At 39.7% G+C, this 21,830-nt stretch overlaps 1 protein-coding gene across 1 annotated transcript in view; it reads left to right on the forward strand.

Annotated features, from left to right (window-relative positions):
* LOC147678456 (extracellular calcium-sensing receptor-like) overlaps positions 1 to 21,830 on the forward strand; it is a 98,658-nt gene that overhangs the window by 25,754 nt on the left and 51,074 nt on the right. Inside the window, exons 2-4 of the mRNA XM_086945639.1 lie at positions 16,594 to 16,651; positions 17,268 to 17,559; positions 18,197 to 19,018. Of these exons, the coding sequence (XP_086801765.1) occupies positions 16,594 to 16,651; positions 17,268 to 17,559; positions 18,197 to 19,018 (1,172 nt within the window). The remainder of the gene's footprint in view (positions 1 to 16,593; positions 16,652 to 17,267; positions 17,560 to 18,196; positions 19,019 to 21,830) is intronic.

A 21,830-nucleotide genomic window follows, 5' to 3' on the forward strand; every position in this document is an offset into this window, starting at 1 on the left:
CAAAATCTGATTGTCATTAGCATAGGAAAGGACTCCTGGCCAAAGGACCTTACAACGGCAGCGAGCGGGGCAACATAGATATTAAGGAGAGTAGGACTCAATGAAGATCCCTGGGGGACTCCACAGAACAATTGTTTGGAGCAGACAGAAATTGGCCCATCTTAACTATTTGTGAGCGATCCGTGAGGAAAGATGAAAGCAAATTGAGTGCGGAATCCTCTATTCCAATTTCCTGGAGCCTGCCAACCAGTCTACCTGGAGAAATCATATCGAAGGCTGCAGTCAGGTCCAGGAAGATCAGTAGGGTGGTGTGACCAGCATCCACCTGTTGCCAAATGTTGTTAAAGACAACGGTTAATGCCGTCTCGGTACTGTGTTCACTCCTGAAACCATGCTGCGAGCCATCAAGCAATTGGAATTCCTCCAAGTAGGAAATGAGATTGCGGTTAAGATGTTTTCCCAAGATCATAGCTGGAACGGGCAACAAGGAAATGGGCGATAGTTTTTTAATTCGGTCGGATCAAGAGAAGCCTTATTTAGCAGAGGTTTTACCACCGCAGTTTTCCATGCGGTGGGAAATTGGCCAGAGGTAATGGCGGTATTGAGGATAGCGGTCAGAGAAAATACAATAGCCTCACTTCCCACTTTCAAAATCTTAAGAGGACAGGGTTCGAGGGGAGAGCCAGATCTAATCCCACTTACAGCAACTCAGTGTCCTCTTGAAGGATAGGCGGAAAAAAGCGCAGGTGGCAGTTCACCAGGGGTACTACCAAAGGATCAGAAGGGGGAATTGTTTTAACTCCCACAAAATACGACTTCTCTTGAAAGAAAAGTAAATGGCCTTAATTTTGGCATAGAAGAAACCTGCCATTTTGTCACAGAGACCCTAAGAAACCTCGGTACTGGCACTGGTCAAGGGGGCTAGGAGGGAGTTAATCATAGTAAAAAAGTTCCCTAGAGGATCCAGTAGATTACGTCATTGTTGAATAGTAGGAGACCTTTTCCTCGCTTATAACTTGCTTATATTCCCTTAGCCTGAGGTTATGCAGGTCCCTTTCTGCTATAGAAGGGTCCATCCGCTACTTTCTTTCCAGCTGTCGGCACACCAGCCTGAGCTTTCTCAGTCTCTCGGAAAACCATGGGGCAGAGGGGCGTTTTCTTGCCTCATATTGCTTCTTGAGAGGGGCAAGGGAATCCAAAGCTGTTGTTGACCAGTTGGTAAACTTGTCGTAGACGACAATGATTTTGTCGTAGAAGAAGCAGCAATAATTGCTAAGCTTGTCAAGAAGAACCTCCTTACTAAACCGTCTGAGGTTTCTCTTCCGCTCCACCCTATTCCTACTGTTAGGGTCGTGGTGGGATACTAACATTTCAAGAGTAAAGGAAATGGCAAAGTGGTCAGACCATGAGCGAGGACTAGGGTCCAAGATCTTTACCCTAGGATCATTCGAAAAAATCCCATCAATGATATGTCCTGCCGTATGCGTAGGACTTTTCACTAGCTGAGGGAAACCACAGGAATCCATAACTTCCAAAAAGGCCTGCGTTTTAGGGTATAACATTTTCTCCAAGTGAAAGTTTAAATCACCCAGAAATGTAACCTTTGAACTAGCTAAGTAGGGTTCTATTCGGCTACTAAAATTCCGGGAAAACAGAGCTCTGGGTCCGGGAGGCCGGTAAGTAACCACTCCAATGAAACTTTCAGTTGGAAGAACCGTCAGGGAAAAATAAAGAGCCTGATAGGGATCCGAAGGAGAGGTCAGGGCCTCTGTAAAACAGGAGTAAATGTATTTATACATTACCCCTAGACCCCGGCCCACCTATATCTATTATCTACTGTCTATTATCTAAGGCTCTCATATTAGATATTCCTCTTAATAATAACACCCATATTAGCATTAGACATGGAACAAGAAATTCAGTACCCTATTTAAGTCCCACAAAGCTGAGAATTTTTGGTTTTGGTTGAAAGAGGATGGACTGGAAAACTTTGCATACTAAGAAATTATTTCCTACAGGTTCCCCATTGACTAGGATATGCCCAGCAGAAATGGATGCAGGTACTGGATCAATTTCCCATCCCAACCCCTAAGTAACCCAGGTTGCCCAGTCATATTTGTAAAAGGACTAACTGTAAGGAGCCCAGGAATCATTCAGAACGAATAACACTTCTTGAGATGGTTCAAGGACATGCCAAGCTCACCTGAAATGCTCAACACCATGACTTAAAGTTAGCCATACAGTACCAGTTGTGAAGACAATCGAGAAAATCTTGGAGCAAAGAAGAAAAAGTGGAGAAATTCAGAGAAAATCTACAGACAGTTCTAGAAGTTGAGGGAACCATGTTTGTCATGAATGAGACAGTAAGCAACTTCAGATTGCTCAAGCAACTCGCAATCTTATCTCATTGACAGTTGCCTGAGCATTCTGCTGTGGCAGGCATTTCATTGGTGGTTGTCCGATCAGTCTGTCTTAGCTTCCTCTCTTTTCTATTTCCTACAATTACAAGCCTAAAAACTCATCGCTTATATAAACTAACAATTCGAGCTTTTGTTGCTCCACATAAATTCATTCTATAAACACAGTCTCATTATTAATAGAAATATTCAGAGGTCAATCAAATTTACTCTACATAATCCAGTCCTTAAAATGGTCTAGATTATTCATTAAGGTAGAAACTGTTACGTCAACATACGTTCCACTTTGGATAATAGGGAAACTGAACTAGCATCAACAACTGATGAGTTTTGATCAATAGCCTTGTGAAACTCGTCAACAAGAGTGGACTAGCACACACCTTTTCAAATCAAATGGATTACCTAATATTGTGTCTTCCCATCTGACATAAATATGATGTGTGATAGAACATGTACCCCATTGATTGACCTGATTGTTTTCTTTAACTGAATTGTGCTGTTTGCCAATTGGGGGGATTTCATAGCTACACTTCCAAGTTCTCGAAAAATGTCAAGAAAAGAACAGAAAAGAAAGAAACTGAAACATGGCTGATTTGAAAAAGCTAGGGAAGGAGAGAGACAAAAAGCCCCTGGAAAAAAACTGAAAATAAAACAAAGAATGTTGGTAAGAGTACTCATGTTTTCAATATAAAGTTAGTTAAGAAAACAAAAAAAATGTTAAAAGTACTACAAAGACGCAAAGAGTATCAATATCACAAGTAGGCCTTGCTAATCTATTAAAAGGAGGAATTATATTGAAGAATGGAGACAGGCGTTCTACAGCAAAGAAGACAAAGTTTAAATAACAGAAGTTCTCTAGCACTTGGTTAGTGATATTATAAAATCTATGAAGGAAGTACAGAGAAGAATAGCTAGACAAAGGCAGAAAAGTGTGTACAGACTCTTGTGAACAACACATTTGTTTGAAAGTGGAAGTTGTTCATTCTTAATCTTAATAGAATGAGAACGTTAGGCAGGCTAGTGACTTGATTTAAGAAGAATTCCCACCAAGAGCAGCATTTCACTATATCAAACTGTTGTGTCATTTTGAGGGAAACTGAAACATACTTTCAGTATGAAAGCTTTCCTTTAAGAGGAGAGCTATGTAGTGTTTGGGGTTGACACTAATACATATACATACGAAATGAAACAATGTACAGCAATTACAATTGAGAAGGTAGTTGCCAGAAGCACAGAGGTTCTGAGTCACAAAGTGCCTCCACAGTCATGGCGGAGGCCCCGCAGTCATGGCGGGACCTGTGCAATTAGAAACTGCAGTTTGGAGATCCTGCAACAACTAATCGCACATGTCCAGCTATGACTGCGTGTCCTCCACCACAAGTGCAGAGGGCCTTTGTGAATCAGGCCTAGAATATATAATTAGGGATGAGATGTTACAGCAACATCCTCCAGCTCCTTTGTGTGTCAGTAGTACAGGAATATGATCAATGTAAGAGAAGAGTCTGCCGATAAACTAAGGTCTTCTTAAAGAAGTACAGCAGAAGAACTGTAAAAGAGTACCAGACTTTTGCAAAGGATTGATCCCTGCCGAGTTAAAAAACTGTAACAACTATAAGGACATTCTTTTTCTTTCTTATCAAAGCAAGTATGTGAAAGTTCTTTCCACCACATTTGGATGATATCTTTTCATCACACGGAAATGTGTAATCTAGTGAAAAGGTTGCATTTTGTCAAATGTCCAGCTCTTTACCTAGAAGCAATAAATAATGCTCTGTTACTTGGCACCCACTCTAATGTGGCAAGTTGCATGGATGATATTCAAATGACATACTTAGGTCCTGAAAGAAACCGTGAAGCAAATTAAGTAGCAGTGGATTACAGCAGTGAAGGGATGACTGAAAAGAACTTGTTAGATAGTTTCAGACAAGAAATTGCTAAATTTACTGAAACATCAGCAGAAATTCCTAAGAATGTGTTTATTGCAGTCATGTACATTACAAGGTACAAACAAAAAAGTAGATATTTGTGAGAAAATATAATATTGAGTTCTAGTATGGTCTATAGCGGAGAAATGGGTTGATTTATGTATCAGCAAATTTATTTTGAAGGTACTATTTTAGCAAACTAGACAAGAAAAAATGCCTTCAAGAGGCCTTCACAATAACTTACCTCCAAAATCCTGCTGAGCTTTACCAGCTGAATGTGTAGTAAGTGTATTAAAGTACTGTTATCCAGACAGTGCACACTTCCCCAAGCTATAGTACACATGCAGCCCAACACTACTACTACTTTCAGAGTTACTGAAAGGCCTAAAAGGGAAATTAGTTTATCTTTCACTGGACTTGAAGGGGAGCCATGAAACTCTTGACGCAGGCCCAGAAGCATACAATCGTAAACTTGGACTAAAAGTATAAGTTCACCTTTGTGAATCAGTCCCCTGGAGAATTGTGTTCAGTAGATCAAGCAAATAGTTTTAGGGATTTTAAGCATATATTTTAAGCCATACGTGGCTTCATCTGCACAAACAATATCCCCTCTAGGTGAGGTTGTTGACTAATATTGGAGGATAAAATACCATGGTAGAGATGCCCCAGATATACACATGTTACGGTGGGTAAAATGTGCGCCAACATTTTTAAAAGAATACTGATGAGTCAGTATATTCATTCATTGAGCAGTAAATTACCTGTGACTTTTCATATGAGTCTCCTAACAGGACTCTTAGGCAGTAAGTGTTGCAATTCCAGTTGCACAAATATGGAAGATGCTGTTGTCACAGATGTAGAGTCAAAGCGAAATACTACACATAACGTCTCATTGGATTTCCTTGGCCTGTTCTCTCAAAAGGGAGAGTAAAGAGGTGTATGTCTGCAGTCAAGTATTCTGTGACTGGCAAATCTTGTAGAAATACATACCATATTAAGAAAAGAGAGGTTTCCAAGCAAATTAAGGATTATAACCCTGTCAATTTGTCACAGTGGAATGGAAACATGGGCATGCAGTCTGCAGCAGACATATCCAAGGCTGTTGCCCGATAGGTCCCTTCATACATAAAAAAGTCTGAAAAGACTAAAATGAAATAACTATCGGAAGAGATCTCAGCTGAGAAATAATTTTCTAAAAAGCAGTATAGCTTTAGTTCGAAGATCCTCTTACACGGGGAGATTGGTTCTTAAGAGGCCTGTGATAGAGTGAGCTCTTCTAGCTTATATGAAAAGAGCAAATCCATCCTTAGGATTAGTTTAGACCCTAGTTCTACATACAAAGGAGTGCTGAAGCCATTTCCAGAGATTCACTATCTTGCTAATTTTGATTCTGATAGCACTGAGATTGTAGAAATAAATATGATGGATTCTTACTGCCCAAAGCGTAATGTTTAAAGAACCTGTGTCAGTATGAAGTAGTTAATTTCTACACATACAGAAATAATTTTGAACAAAAAATTGAATCTATTTCCAGCTGGAATAGTTATTTAGTGAGACACAGCAAAGTGAGTCTCATCAGCCATCACTAGCTCAGTTGGCAAACTGCAGGTAAAACAGAATTATTCTATTTGACTCTTCTGTGGATGTTTAAACATCGGCGTATTGTGGAAGAAATGTTAGGCTTAAGAACACATGGAATGTCCAGTGTTTTCTGCCTATCTCAAAACGGTACATTAAGAAATTCAACAACAGGAAATAATAGCAGCTGAGATTGCAAAGGACAGGTCTCAGGGCAGTTAGAGTTCAGGCAAAGGTAGTCAAGATCCTCTTGGGCAGCTCATTCTTGAAAAATAGGCAAGCATAGCTATTCATAGGGTGGAAAATGCTGTGGATTAGGTGAAGAGTGATTATATTGACTTACAAAATGTAGTACCTCAACTTTATAAGGAACAACTGCAGAATTACCAGTAAATTGCAACATCCAATGAGCATGGAATTTGACATTAAGGGGCCTATTAGGATGGTGGACGGACCTGCGTCCGTCCTCCACCCCAGAGGAGGAGGGACAGTCCGCAGGGGCAGCAGCGGTCCCTCCATGCTAATTAGGATGTGACCGCCACCCTGGCGGTCACATCCTGTATTTTTAACATTGGGGCGGGTGCTGCTTGAAGCAGCACACGCCGCAATGTTAAAAAGACCATGTTTTTCTTTGTGTGCACGAAGATGCAGGCACCGCGTGGTGCCTGCTGCTTCATGCACGCAAAGGCAGGGGGGTACCATAGGTACCCCCCATGTGCACCCCCCGCCCCCCTTGACCCCTGGGGGCCCGCAAAGGGCCCCTAAAGAAAAGTCTGTATGCCTTTCCACGGCGGAAATGCCACCGTGTAAAGGCATAGGACCGCTGACATCCTAATATGGCTGGCGGTGTCTGATAGACACCGCAAGCCATGTTAGAGCTTTTCCGCCGCGGTCGGAAGGCGACCGCGGCGGAAAAGCGGCGGACGGAAAAAAGATCCCCCCGCCATCCTAATCTGGCGGGGGTCTTTTTTCAGTCCGCAGTGGTTAATCCGCATCCTCGGGCCGGCGGTGGCTTCCGCCGGCCCAGAGGATGCGGATTAACCGCAATCCTAATGAGCCCCTAAAAATGGGAATGCGCATTTACCACATTCAAGCCTACACTTCTACATACCAGTGGTCAAGCAAGCACTGGGAAACATTTTCTCAAACAAGTGCTCACTGCATATGTCCATAAAAAGACAGATTGTAACCTTTCTTGTATTGTAATATCACCCAATGGAAAAGGTGCACACAACATAAAAGATATAATTTTGCATCATCTTTGTATTTTTCTTGTGGGAATGATAACAAACTGGAGTATCTCACGATATTGGGTGATGTGTGCCATAAAGTCTTGAGCATTATGAAAACATTGACGTTTCTCATCATTGATGTGGTGAGCATGGTTTTAAACTTAATGTCTGTTCATCTGAGAATGCAAAACATTCTCAGACCAGACTATGTAATTCTTTGTGGTCGGAAAATGTCATAGTCTTTGGTGGTCTTCTTCAATTGAAAACTGTAAAAGGACAAACGGTATTTAACAAACTGTTCCATGAAGAAACAAAAACATCTTTGACAATATTGGGAATCTCAACATATGGTTTGAGTGTCAATTTTCAGAATTAACAACAAATATGAGACAGGCAGCAGATGTGGAGTATGGTAACATATTGAAAGACATCAGAATAGTTGTAGTAATCAAAAAAAGGATAGTGACTTTTGATTTAATTTACGTACTCTTTTCCCACACAAGAAGTCAGTTACAAGTGAAAAGGAAGACCTCCTCAAAACTTGCAAGAAGATTGTGTGGCCTATGACCACTTGGAAGAGTGTACACATTTTAATATTTGAATGCTTCCGTGAGAGAAGCAGGAAATTGCTCAACTTACGTGCATGGATAGTATTGAGCATTAAAACTTACATTTAGCACTATGTGAAAAAATTATAAAAAAGTTTAAAGGCGCAGGAGAAATCAGTTTCACATATAGGCATTTTTTAAAAACTCAGCCTCTGTAAGAATTGTAGGATCATTTTGTGTTGGAATTTGAGTGTCTTGGAGGGCCTAGTTAAAGGAAATTTGATAGATCTCATAACATAAGCCAAAAAACGAACAAGCATATTTACAAGGAAATAGTGGAGTGCTGCACTGCGGCAAATTACGCTTTGCCACGCCATTTCCAAAACTCAGGGCTATGCCATATTGAAACAATACAGCACGCCCCTGTGTTTTCCATAGTGCTGGTGCAAACAATAGCTGACTAGCACAAACAATGACTCCTTTGTGCCATAGTGCAAGGATGCCTGCATTGCGAGGAATTATTGTTTATGTGCAGAAAAATGTGGCTTCCTGCACATAAAGAACCCATAATGGCAATTTATTACTTCTATGAGTGCTGCTTTCTGCAGCACACATAGAAGTAGCAAATCGTCATTATTTAATGATTGTTTATGCGAAGGAAGGGACACCGTCCTGCACATAAGCAAACACAAATAGAATTTGCTCTAAAAGTATTTCACCTCCTTGTGCCGTTCTAATGCCTGATATTGCATCGTGTTAGTATTTGTCGCTGCTTCAGATTTACGGATCCTTGTAAATCTGGGGAAGCGTCAAAAAGCAATGGGTGTTTTGGTGGAATGCCCACAGCAATACTTATTGCATGCCCCTTTCAGGCAGATACATGCATGAAAGGTTATTATATTTACAAAGCGGTGTTAAGACACAAAACCTGACTTAACCACTTTGTAAATATGGTGCAGAGCATTGCTTTTGTATGCCTTCCAGTGGTGCAATCCCTTTGTAAATATGCCCCTAAGTTAGAGACATTTTTAATGAGATTTGACAACTTAGAAGAGAGAGGGAAAACAAGTAGGTAGGAGCAGAGCAAGGTTGAGTAAGTTCCTGTTAGTAAAAGATCTCTACTTGCCTAAAGAACAATTTCTTCTTTGTTTGCCCTATGCCTTTACCATTCATAAATCACAAGGATTAAGTTTGGATGCAGCAAAGGTAAATATAGGCGACAAATGTTTCAAGAGAGGGTATGCATGATGTTGCATTGTCAAATATTATCCATTTTCATCGTAGTACCTTGTAGATTTTAATGAGAGAAAAGTAAATGCAGACAGCTCTTGTGTTAGAGAATACAATTGTTTGAAAGGTCTGCATGCTCCTTATTTGGATCAATACCCAATTACTGAAAAACATTCAAGCTGTAGAAAGTGACAGGTATACATGATCATTTCAACCTTTATTTTGGTGTTACATAATTTACCTTAAATTCAGAAGAAGAGTCGTCCCAGGAATTTCTTATGGTAGTGTTAGGTATTCTAATAACTGAGGAGCATATTTATCAACTATTCAAACTGCTGCCTAACGCCTATGTAGGCATCCTTGCTCCGTGGTGTAACGGTGCGTGCGATGTAGGCAGGATTGTTTCAGTGCAGGAAGGGACACCTTTTTGCTCACAAACAATCCTCTGAGACTTTTTCCTTCCTCTTTCTATGTGTCCTGCAAATGTACAAAGAGGAAAAACAAGAAGATATAAACATATTTTCCGTGTTATTCCTCCCCTCGGGAGAGTAATCACTTTGGTGCATACCCAGGCCTAGCACTAATGGTAAGTCTGGGAATGCGCCAAAATCCATGGGTGGTTTCATGGGAACACCCAGGCTCCACCATGGAATACCTCCCAGGGACAGAGCAACGCATGGCAGTGACTTGCACTGCACTGCGCTACTCCCAATTTACCAAGCCATGCAGGGCCAAGCAAGGTGGTCTTGCATGGCTTAGTAAATGCCATTCTTGGTTTTGTGTCACCCATGCTCTCTTTGCGTGCCGCAAGATCAACACAATACCATGATAAATGTGTCCCTGACTGTATTCCAATCAATCTATTGTTTGAAGTCTGTTTACATGAATGTGTCAATTCTCACAATTCATCAAAAAGTAACATTGACTCAGAGTGATTTCTGTACCTTGCTATACCAGATTGCAAACCTGTGCCATTTGACAAACTTCTATAGAAACCTGAGCAAAACAATTCATGGTCAGACTGTAAATCAGAAGCATTATAAACATTAGTTGTTAGACAGAGCGGAAAGTATGTTATGTTGATGCTACAAATGTGTAAATCAGGTAGCACTAAAGAAATACAGACATTACACCTACAAAGCTGGTCAAATAATAACATCTGAAAAACACATACACTACTGTGCCATCATTTTCTATCATGGAGACACTGTTAGCTCAGGAATTGCGCAGTCTATTTGAAAAATCGATTTGGGTATCTTAATGTAATTCAAACAGAAATTACCATGGAAAATTCCAAACTCATATCTGATTTTTCTTGAATGAAATATGTAGAATAGATATGGTTGTGTTCAATACGCACTGGTTTACACTAACACATATTGTATGTTTGCTGGATGCATGTTTTTATGTGGCCTAGCAAGGGTGGCAACCATTTTCGATGTAGATTTATTTTGAAGGAGCCCTTCAATTAGTTCAAACTGTTGTTTAAGGCCAGTACATATCCAATTGATTTCCCCCCAAGGTTTAAGGATAACAAAATTTCTTTAAAATGTTGCGTGTGTGAGCACATTTGGGTACGTGTAGTAAGTATTAGAGTCCTCACAGTGAAACACAATGGTCTGAGAATACACAATTTAAAAACATATATATTTCTAATATTAAAATACAATGATTGTTATAATTAAGTTGCATATACAATGTGTATACCTTTTTCTAGGTTGATGGTAATCACAACTACAGTCATTAATAAAGGACATTAAATTCCTGTTAGGTGGTGAAGACCTAACTACACAAACACATCATTATCGTTAAAGCTCTTCATTGACAGGCTAATTCCTCACTACAGCCAACTCTATTATATATGTAAGACCCCACTATATGCAATGTTTACCATGCAAACACCAGTCTTTTAGCATAGTGATCCTCCATAATGTGTGTAAGTCCCTACTACACACAATGTCTCTGCTGCACAGATTTCTCTTAGCATACAATAGTGACGGGTAGTTCCCACTAATCCGTAGGACCGGCACGTTTGTGGACAACAGAACCTTTGGGTAAAGTGCCTAGAGTGATTCCACACACCCCTGTCAAATATGTTGGCCTAGAGACCAGCTAGCTTACAGTGTCACTATAAGCCACCCTAAACTAAACACTGAGCGAATGGTTTCCGGCAACCACTGAACATGACAGCCCTGACCCCTCAGGAATCATGGGAACAGATCTAGAACCCTTTTGTTCAGGAACTCAGGCACTCTTGTTTTCAGAGAAAAATACAGAGAATACACAATGGTACGTTCTTCAGTGTTTTTTATTTAACCAATGTTACTCTTGAATAGAAAACATGTGCTGCGAAAATCAGTACATAAAGCATATGAAAGTGATTATGAGTACCAAAATAGTAAATAGCAGATATAGTTCCACCATGCTGCTAAATCAGAGTATATATGCAGGCATATGCAACAAGGGAGTAATTGGGCGCAATCCTAATATGCAATTCCTACCCTATGTATGTCTAAACTGTATCTGCGTGTATTAGCAAGAATTCCCCTGATGAATGATCCAACCCCATTACATGGTGCCACAGAATGTATGACCCCATCTTGTTCATGAACTACACACCCCTCAAAGAGATGTTAGACAGCTGCTTGGCCAAGAATCTGCATACTGGGGTCTCTTGATGCGAGCAGAAGTGTCTCCTCTGTCTAACCCCCGGAAATGCTTATTTATTTAGGAAAATGTGCAGCATTGTTAAATGGCTTAACTCAGGCACCAAACACCAGTTACTCAATACACCCCCTCACCAAACCAACATTATATTATCTAAGCAACTTCCTACTATGTACATTGTTTGTCTTGCAGACCACTCTTCATGCACAGGCCTTTTTTTCAGCACACCAAAAGCCAATTGGGTAGATAAGTTCATATTACACACAGGCTGCACCCTATTCAGGGTTTTTCATGGTGAACCAGTCCATCACCACACCCAAACCGCATTACATGAGTAAGCCCCTATATGTGCACCGAGAGACTATTCAATCACCACATTCACACCTGATTAGTTGGTCAAGGTCCTGCTATGCTGACTCTTAACATTCTATAGAAATAATTGTACAAGTAGCATGAATAGGACACTGCATCACCATTGTTAAATAATCTTTTCTGGGTACAAACATAAAATACACAGTCTTTGTTCTGTAGGAAGCTCTTACATAGGCCAGTCTCTCATGACTGTGAAGTCCCTTTATGTAAGCAACCCATATTATGCACAGGCTTTGCTCTATATGAATCTTTTTTTTAGACATGTCAGTCCCTTCCAACACTTAAGTTCCGTTACGTGAACGAGACACTACTACATAGTGTTTCACTCTTTAAAAATATCTATACATGCACAAGTGACTGTGCAGCTAGTAACATATTGTCTGAAAGTTTAGCACGTAAATCTTAAATGTGTCATTATAATATTTTTACTTTATATTTCTTATTAGAGGGAAGAACTATAACTCACAACATCAAGTAGAAGAGATGAAATATGCATTAAAACATATATACTGTAATTAACAATCATAATATAACAACTAGAAGTATTACAATGCTGTTAAATTTCTCTTTTCTACATTACAAAGGAACTGGAAAGTGTACAGAAAGAAGTTGAACATCAGCAGGATCATAATTGTTGTCTAATGATTCAATATTGATGTTTTTGGTATAGTTATGAATAATAAAAATGTTACAGCTATAGAATACTGTATTTTGATACAGTAATGCACATTATCATCTCCGTGTACGGAGGTCTTTACATACAAATAAACCCTTACCACACCCAAGCCCCACTGCACACACGCTTTACCATGTGCAGTGGTCTTTGCAGATAAACTAGACCTTCATCACACATCTAAGCCCCATTGCATGGTTAAGTACCTAATACAGCATGTGGTCACCCTATACAGACAGGGGAGTAACTCACTACACTTTGTTGTGAGTATGTGACAGTAAAGGACACACACACAAGAAAACCTGTTAAATGCTGAAAACCCATGTAGATGTGACAATCAGAAAACCTCTTTTGTCTCCTAAGAGGCTGTTTTTAACACTTAGAAAATGTTGCCTTCATGGGATGAACTGGTCTAGTAGACCAATAGCCCTCTTTAGAGGGCTATACCAGGACTCAAAGGACCTTTACTTTTGGCTCAGGCCAATAACACTGCAGCACACCTTTAATGGCTGGTGTACAGCCAGCTACAGCAGAATATAAGGCAGCAATATACATTTTGTAATAGGTGTGCTTTGAAAAAGTAATACGAACCTAATAAAACATGTTTATAAATGTAAGACAAAAACTAATGTTACAGGTTTTGAAATATATTTCCGGCTATATTAATAGATATACCTTTTATTATTAAAATAAGACTGCTTTAGTATTTTTCAATGTTTAAAACAGAAAGGCATCCTCAAAAGAAAATTTTTTAAGTACTTAAAACACATTATTGAACTATATAAAAAATGTCTTTTTCTTTATCCATTTTGAATGATAACACATTTTTCAAGTTACTGTAGTTTTACTCTAAAGAAGTTACATCATAATTAAGCCTCTGGCCATGTAATATAATTCATGCATGCCCACCTATAAGATTCATCTCCTAATTCCAATATTTCATGAGTGGAGTGTGCCAAATATGTGCTTTCAATGTCCCTTCTATCATCTTAACTTATTTGAATGCACCAACCCTGGAATTAGTGGTCAACCTATATTTCAATTCTGTATTGTGCAGCCTGCCATCACATTCCTCAACGTGCACTCCTGATCAAGGATGTCTAGCCTGCAAATGTAATGCATGATATCTATGTAAATTCACTAATACACAATGCTAAACCTATACAATTGATTTGTGATACTCACACAATCTGGGCTCTGCAACCAATTGTGTAAGAAGCTTGAGGGTCAACTATCATTAAATTGACCAGAATCTAACTAAAAAATATATGTATTGATTATTTTAATTTGTTCAGCTGGATGTATCCATATAAATATCTGTTATAGCATGAACCAATTTGCAAACCAACAGGGCCATTACCCATAACTCGCATTTTGCTGTGGGTAGTGGCACAGAACGAATGAGGAAAATATTATTAGAGGTATAAGTGGGACTTTTCATGGTGGTTCAGTCTTTAAGACCAACATTTTTAGCTCCATGAGAAAGTTGGGACAGAGTGGAACCCAGTGAATTTGGAATGTTTATATTCTAGGAGAGTATCTTGAGAACAACTGGAATAACAACATCTCTTTTTTTTAATCATTGCCAGCATGGTGATGGGGCTGCTGTTTGGCATGCGCCATCAATTTTTAATGTTGGTCACCAGGTTTAGTACGGATACCAGGGTGGACTTCCTTGTATACGCCACAGCAAGTATTTAATGTTATGCAGACATGCAGTGGTAGCTGCTGGAATTCTCTAAGGACCAGTTTGAGTCTGTCATACTTGTCAATACCCTTGATGAGGTATGCTGTACATGGAGTATACTATTCAGTTGAGCCAGTTGGATGTCATATATTCTAACTCACAAGAGCCCTCTGGTTGACCAGAGTACTCTTGTGTGTATGGTTGTATGGACTAGAGGAGTTAGCCCGTGCTTGTTGTTACATCTCCTCCGGTCCTTTTTGTTCAGTTCTGTCATATATTCTAGCAGCACAGTATTCCCTCAGTCTAGGTGGAAAATGAGTATATGCATATGCAAGGTCCTTGCAAAGCATATTGGCTGATCACAGAAATGAAGTTCAAAACTACAAGAAAATTAGCATTACACAATTGTTTATAATCCATAGGTTAATATATTTAAATATACTACAATATACCCATGGTAACAGTGCCAAATCCATGGTTTACAAAACTACACTTGAAAATGTAGTAATAGAGGTACTAGAGAACCATACTAAAGCAGAATCATATATCAATATTGTATCATGATGTGTGAATGTAGCTGTTGCAAGCCTTATAGAAACAGTCTTGTGGTAGATGGCCTTACCAATATGATGATCTGCTTGTGAGGGTCTTTAAGATCATCCGGCCTTCTTGAATATACATTTACTGCCACTTTTTATCCTGATGTCTGATAGCACATCTGTTGCTGTCTAGCAATTGACTGTACCAAGGAATGGAGGGCTTTACCTTCTTGGTTTAGTTCTGGGTGAGGGGATTGGCATCATCTGTTATCTGCTGTTATCTGCAGGGTATGAATGAAGTTGTGCAATGGGTTAAAACAACTGCCAGGGAATGGTCAGGGATGGCAGAATGTTTTGGTAGAGCAATGGTTGGAAAGGGTTTAAAGAACCTGGCCATACTCTATCAGGTGTATCTCACCAAACTGGATAGGGGGTTGTGTGCCACAGGTCAATGACAATGGCAACATTGTCATTCCAGTTAAAGTGTTACAGTGCAAGGTAGGTGAGGCTGGTTATGGTGGTACATGCAATGTCTAGGATATCCCCATTGATCAAGACTGGGTGTGTCAGAACCTGAGCGATGCTGTAAAGTTGCTAGTTGCAAGCAGATTGAAGATATAATCCTTCAAGGTCTTAGTATTGTATCTCCTAAAAAAACGGAATTAACTGAGAAGGATGTTTTTCCTGTGATTGGTATAGACTGCAGTGATACGTTTGGGCATCAAAACATTTAGGCCTTGCTTGGTAGTTGTAGATGAGGTAGATCATGATGGTATATTTGGCTGAAAAAAAGTGGCTGGGGAGAGCCTCATAGTAGTTGACATTTGCATGCTTCTAAAATGTTTCTACTTTAGGCTTGATATATCAGAATTTTGAAAATGTGCATGGTGGCTGATATAAACCATGGGGGAAGAGTTAACTAAGGGTGTGCATAGCCCTTGCATCATGAAAGATGAGGTATGCAACGCAAGCCCATAAGTGTGATTTACAAAGTCAAGTGAAACCACAAAGAAGGCTTTCTGTTGGTTGAGAATGGGCCTTCCCGACCATCCACTCATGGATTTTGACACAATTTCAGATATACTAAGGTCAGTAAACCTCGGATTGCATTGATTACATTTCATATGTGCATTAGTGTGCTGCATTCTGAAGCAAACATAGAAAGAGGAAAATGCCTCTTAGGTGTTCTTTCATGCACACAAATATCCAGCAAAGGGAGAGAGCAGTAATGTGTCATATCATAGTAGCTATGTATTCTTCATGCATGGTTGTATAGTGTGGCGTGAGCATTAATCAGCATGAAGTTCAAACTTTTTACAGTATGCTTACAGTGTGATGTGGCAAGTAAGTTGGATGTTTGGGAGCTGGTGTGCATTCTGGTGATATTTGTGTGTGCATGAAATGGGAGAGATAAGGCATGGACATTGACACTGAGAGGATACACATGGAGGTATTGATAAGAGTAGGTTTGGTGCTCTGTAGTGTGGTACAAGACACAGGTTTTCCTGTCTGTTTGTCTCTTACATAGCGAACACTGGTCCATATTGTTTGCATTCATGTGTTCATCCATCCTTTACTTCAGGTGCCTGTAGACAGACACCTTGAATGATTGTAGGTTTAGGTTTCTGGCCTGGGTAAAAAAACGATTCTATAGTTCTGGTTTACTTGAAGTTGAGGACCATTTGCCATGACGCACCACGTCTGAAGCTGTGTTTCTTTTGGTAGTAACTGAGGAAGTCATATTATACCATGGAGTCTTTGAAGTAGATACTATGCTGGTGAAGTGAGACAAAGCAAGAAAACTCATACTTGGAAAAACTGAGCAAACTTTTCCAGCTTGTTAAACTTTTCCCATGGCAAACTTTCTGCACAGGTCCCAACATCAATGATGATTTCCTCCTACAAGGAAGAGAAACACATGAAATGACAATGCAAGGGGCCTTGCAGTCAGCACTTTGATTGGTATCCTAGAGAATGAGAGACAGTTACAAAGCACACCAATCCACAAGTTTCTCTTCAAAGATGTAGGAACAGTTTCCTGTTGTTGACAGGGACCAATAAAGTCGGATGTTTTTACGCTTCAAGACCTTATACATTTGAAAAACTATGCATAGCTTCCGGTAGGTAAACCACAACTTTGCTCACTTCACTTCAAGTCTTTTGCTAACACATTATAATAAAATATTTTAAAAGTATTATTACTCTTTGATATATGGTGCGTGCATAAACAACTGAAAATATTACAATACATGAATATCTCAAATATTGATGTGAATTAAGTCTTTGGTTCTATATTTGAATTCAATCTAGAAATATCTGCTGGTTCATAAAAACTATACAAAGAAAGGTTGCCAATTGAGATTTTATCTCGAATCTCCTTCTTTGTCATTCCTCATCAGATTCTTCATTATGACATACAGTTGGGTTCAAGCCATGGTCTTCACCATCATTGAAATCAACAAACATCAGGCTTTACTTCCAAACATTACACTGGGATTCCAGATATTTGATTCCTGCCTGTCTGTACAAAGAAGTTTGCTGGGGACTGCTTGGCTGTTAACAGGTAGAGGAAATCCCATCCTGAACTACCGGTGCCAGAATCAGTCTGTAATGACTGCAGTCATTGGGGAATCAATCTCTACCTCTTCACTTTCAATGGCCAGATTTCTGGGACTCTATAGGATGCCACAGGTAATGGGTGAGGTGAAATTACTTATACAGTTCTGACTAAGGTGTCCATAGGTTATCCAAATCATTGCTGTCTTAACTATTACATGGCTGGAGATTCATTACTTTTATTTAAGAAACCCAAAGCATCTACTCCAATCTCATTTCTCTACAAATTATAAAATGATACACACATAACGTTCTCATTAACCCAGTAGAGACATCCATAAATAGGAATGCCATTATCAAGGGCAATAAACAGGGGATGATGTGTACTCTACTTATTGGACTAGAGTTATTTAGCCATTTAAAACCTCATGAACAATGTGCAGTTTCATATGGAATGTGTTATGAATTTACATTCTTCCTGATGTGGAGCTTTTCTTTTGGAAGATTCTATTACCGAGTTGTATATTAGTTAAGCTCAAAATCATAAATTCTCCACATTCATTCATACATAAATGCCAATACAGTTGACAAGTGGCTTTGACCAAGGGTTTTGCATCAGATAATGTGCTAGAAACACACAACATTCAGTTGAAAGATATATTAAAATAGCCTGTAAAAGTTGCTCTTTGTCTATGATGTCCAGTAAAGCCAGGTTTTCTTGAACATATGGCTTTTGTTGCCTAAAGCTGAGCTGCTTTATCTTATCTCACAGGTCAGTTACTCTGCATCAATTCCACTGCTCAGCGACAAAGCTCAATTTCCCTCTTTTGTACGGACATTCCCTAGTGACTACTTTCAGGCATATGGACTTACGGAGTTGGTGGTGAACTTTGGTTGGACCTGGGTGGGGCTTCTGTCTGGCGAGGATGACTATGGAACTCTGGGCTCACAAGTGTTAAAAGCGAACCTCTTGGCATCTGGAATCTGCATAGCATTCCATGAGACTGTCCCCATCAGCCCTTCCGCCAATCGAAACGCTGTGATCAATGATATAGTCAAGAGATCCTCAGTCAATGTCATCCTGGCCTTTTGTAATCATCTTTACCTGCTTCCAGTACTCAAGTCGCTTGCCAGAGAAAGCATCACTGGTAAGTTGTGGATTACTAGTGATGCGTTGTTCACTACCACCATTACCTCCAGCGCCGAGCTTGGCAACATCATGAGTGGCTCACTTGGTTTGACTCCAAAGGAGGGTAAGGTGCCAGGGATGGAAGACTTCTTCCTCAAAGCTCATCCTTTCACATCATCTAGTGATGTATTTATTAAAATCTTCTGGGAGGAGGCCTTTGGATGCCAATGGAAAACGAGTAATCTGACTTCAAGAGATAGTGACATTAAAAGTAAAGGTTGGTGCACTGGAGAAGAAAAACTGGATCAAAGAAAATTTGACTATGACCAAAGAATCACCTATAATATTTACAAAGCTGTCTATGCTGTGGCACATGCCTTACACAACATGCATTCCTGTGTGCCAAGACATGGTCCTTTCACCCATAATGAGTGTGCCAACCTCAGCAATTTCACACCATGGCAGGTATGTGACTAAGGATCCTTTATTCTGTCATTCTAGAATGAACTCAAACACTTTGTATGGCGTCATATTTGACTCGAAGAAGTTTAGTGTCTGGTGGAACATTTTCATTGTGATTGATGACACTGAAGTTGGTTACTGATCAATATGAATGTTGAAATATTTAACTTGGTAAGTGATATTCATGAAGAGATTTTCACACCTATCTAAACCTTTGGGTTGCAAAGCAAAATTGCATTCAGTTTTTGATGCACAGAATCAGAGCTAGCAAAGATGGACATCAAATGTCACACCAAACTGCAATATTATATAGTATGGCAGGGTTTCCCAGGTCAAAAAGTTGGAATTAGTGATTTGAAAGAGGCAGTGTTATGTTTTTGGCATGAACACTGCATTGAACACCAACAATGTTAGACTTTTGTTGTTATTCACAGACATGTTACATGGCCATCAGCATGCATGTACCAATGTGGGACTCCACCAAATTCTATTTAAAAAAAGGATTAAATTAATGGACTCATTTAGAAGTGGGCTTTAATTGAAAATTTAGCAAAATAGCAGATGCCCCTTACACCCCCATCTACCTTTACAACACTAATTTTTAAAATATGTTCAGGTGGAGTACTTGATGGGGGATATCCCATTGGTTTTGCCATGAGGACCTCGATCATGTGATGGTGAGTCTGAAAAAAATGGTATTGATTGGAGGCCCAATTTAGGCTGTCAATCATGTGCCATTTTCATTGACTTCACTTTCACCATAAAACTCTGAAGATGTTACCAGATCTACATTGAGAAAATTACCAGCTTGTTGAGAAAACTCCCAATGCAGTTCTTGGATTTCCAGGACCCAGATTCAGTCTACACTACAACCACAACACTGCGAATCGCAGGAAGGTGAACAGAATCTTGGATGCATAGTCAGACGGGGCGGTGACACTGGTAGATAAACAAAGGGACAGGGAGAGTCATAATGTGAAGTCCCAGGGGAAGTAAGTTAAAGAGGTGGCATTGAAATTGAGTTAGTTGTGGTGAGTCAGAAGTGACAGAATCAGCTGCTAACAACCGCAAAAGCAAAAAGTGCAACATCTTGAATTGGCTGTGTGCAAAGGCATTAGTTCTGCAGCTCCTGTGCTACCGCTCCTGTGATACAGCTGTCTAACAGACATGCACTAAGGCTCTGCATTTGTATTTATACTGGAAGCTGTTTGGTAAAAGCTCTAAAATTGTGTTTTCTGAGCAAAGTAAAACACACCACAGGTGGAAATAGAGATAGCTGGTATACTTATATGTACTTAATACTACCACTCCTGCCATTCCCACTTGCCACTTTACAATGTTAGTCTACTTTACACTTAACCCCCCATTGCCAGAACATCATCTCTTTGTTATCCCTTTATTCTGTTCACTAATGTCTTTATACATTTCTAAACCTGTTGCTTTCCAATAGAATCATTCCTATATATTAGTATGTTAAATTATCGTCAATTAAACTAAATGTAATTGAATCAAATAATGTACCCTTACCCAATTGCTAGCTTTGACTGTGTGATTTGATGAAAATGAACATTTTATATATAACATTTATTTAATCTAGTACATTGAATGTAATCAAATCATGTTTTACCAACTATCACTCGTAAAATACATATTTGTCATATTAAATAAACAAATGTTGATGAAATTCAGCTAATAGAACAACTGCCATGCAAATATTAAATCTACCCCTAATCCCAACAGATGTTAAGTATTAAACTACATTTAAATTCAAAAACCTTCACTTACCCAATCTGGTCTACGTAGAATAACTTTAGCGTAAAACATGATGCTAACTGCAACCACCGTGTACTCTCTCATTTAATTATTTGAATGCAACTTAATGTTTTTAAAAAAACACAGTGTGAGAGATTTGCAAAAATTACATTTGTATATTTATGTAAAATGTAAAACAAATAAGCAAAATCACATCTCTGGGTCTTCATTTTGAAAAATGATACTAGGGATGTATTTAACATTAAAAAAAATACTACAGAAATGCAAGACCTGTTATATAATCATTTTTTTTTTGTAAAACAATTTTATTGCAGATTCCAATATGAACATTACAATGTATTAGTAATTATGTTTATGCAGGACCCCATTTTCTCACATTACTTCTAAGTAGTATGTACACAGCCTCATAACCCGCATCCCAGAGGCCGGGTGGCGTTCAGCGTAATCAGTGCATTCTCATCACTACTCAGTGTAGGCATTTCTAGTGGTCAACCGCCATCTGCTTTTAACTTTTTTGTTCCCCCAACAGGTCCCCCCCCTCCAGCATCCGGTCAGTGTATACTGTTAGTCTCGGTATCATTGGGGTGTTATACCTCCCTCCCCCTTCGCCCTTCCCTCCCCCCTCCCCTCCGGTGTTCTGTGGTGTCCAGTGCCTGTGTCCGGTAGTAGTGTAGTAAAGTATGTGGGTAAGCTACGGAAGTTGAAGTGAATACTTAAGTGTGTGTGTCCGTGGTAGGCGCAAGGATCGGCGCCGCCACCCCCAGGACCCCGGGGTCTACTGTTTCCCCTTCCTCCTCGCTCTCCACCGCATTGTCCCTGAGTGCTTGGACTAGGATTTCCCATGCCATTGCTGTTTCCTGAGCTCTCTCGTCCGACCCCCGTAGTGCTAGTTGGTATCTAATTGTGCTCTCTGCCGCCGCCCATTTCTGAAATTCAGTCAGCCACTTCCGGTGTGTCGGCGCCGCCTTTGACTTCCATCCCCTGGTGAGTTCCCTCTTCGCTATAAGTAGGCCCATGTCTATAAACTTGCTCGTCAGTTTAT

The sequence above is a fragment of the Lissotriton vulgaris genome, chromosome 12, assembly GCF_964263255.1.
Source record: "Lissotriton vulgaris chromosome 12, aLisVul1.2, whole genome shotgun sequence".
Taxonomy (NCBI): Eukaryota; Metazoa; Chordata; class Amphibia; order Caudata; family Salamandridae; genus Lissotriton; species Lissotriton vulgaris.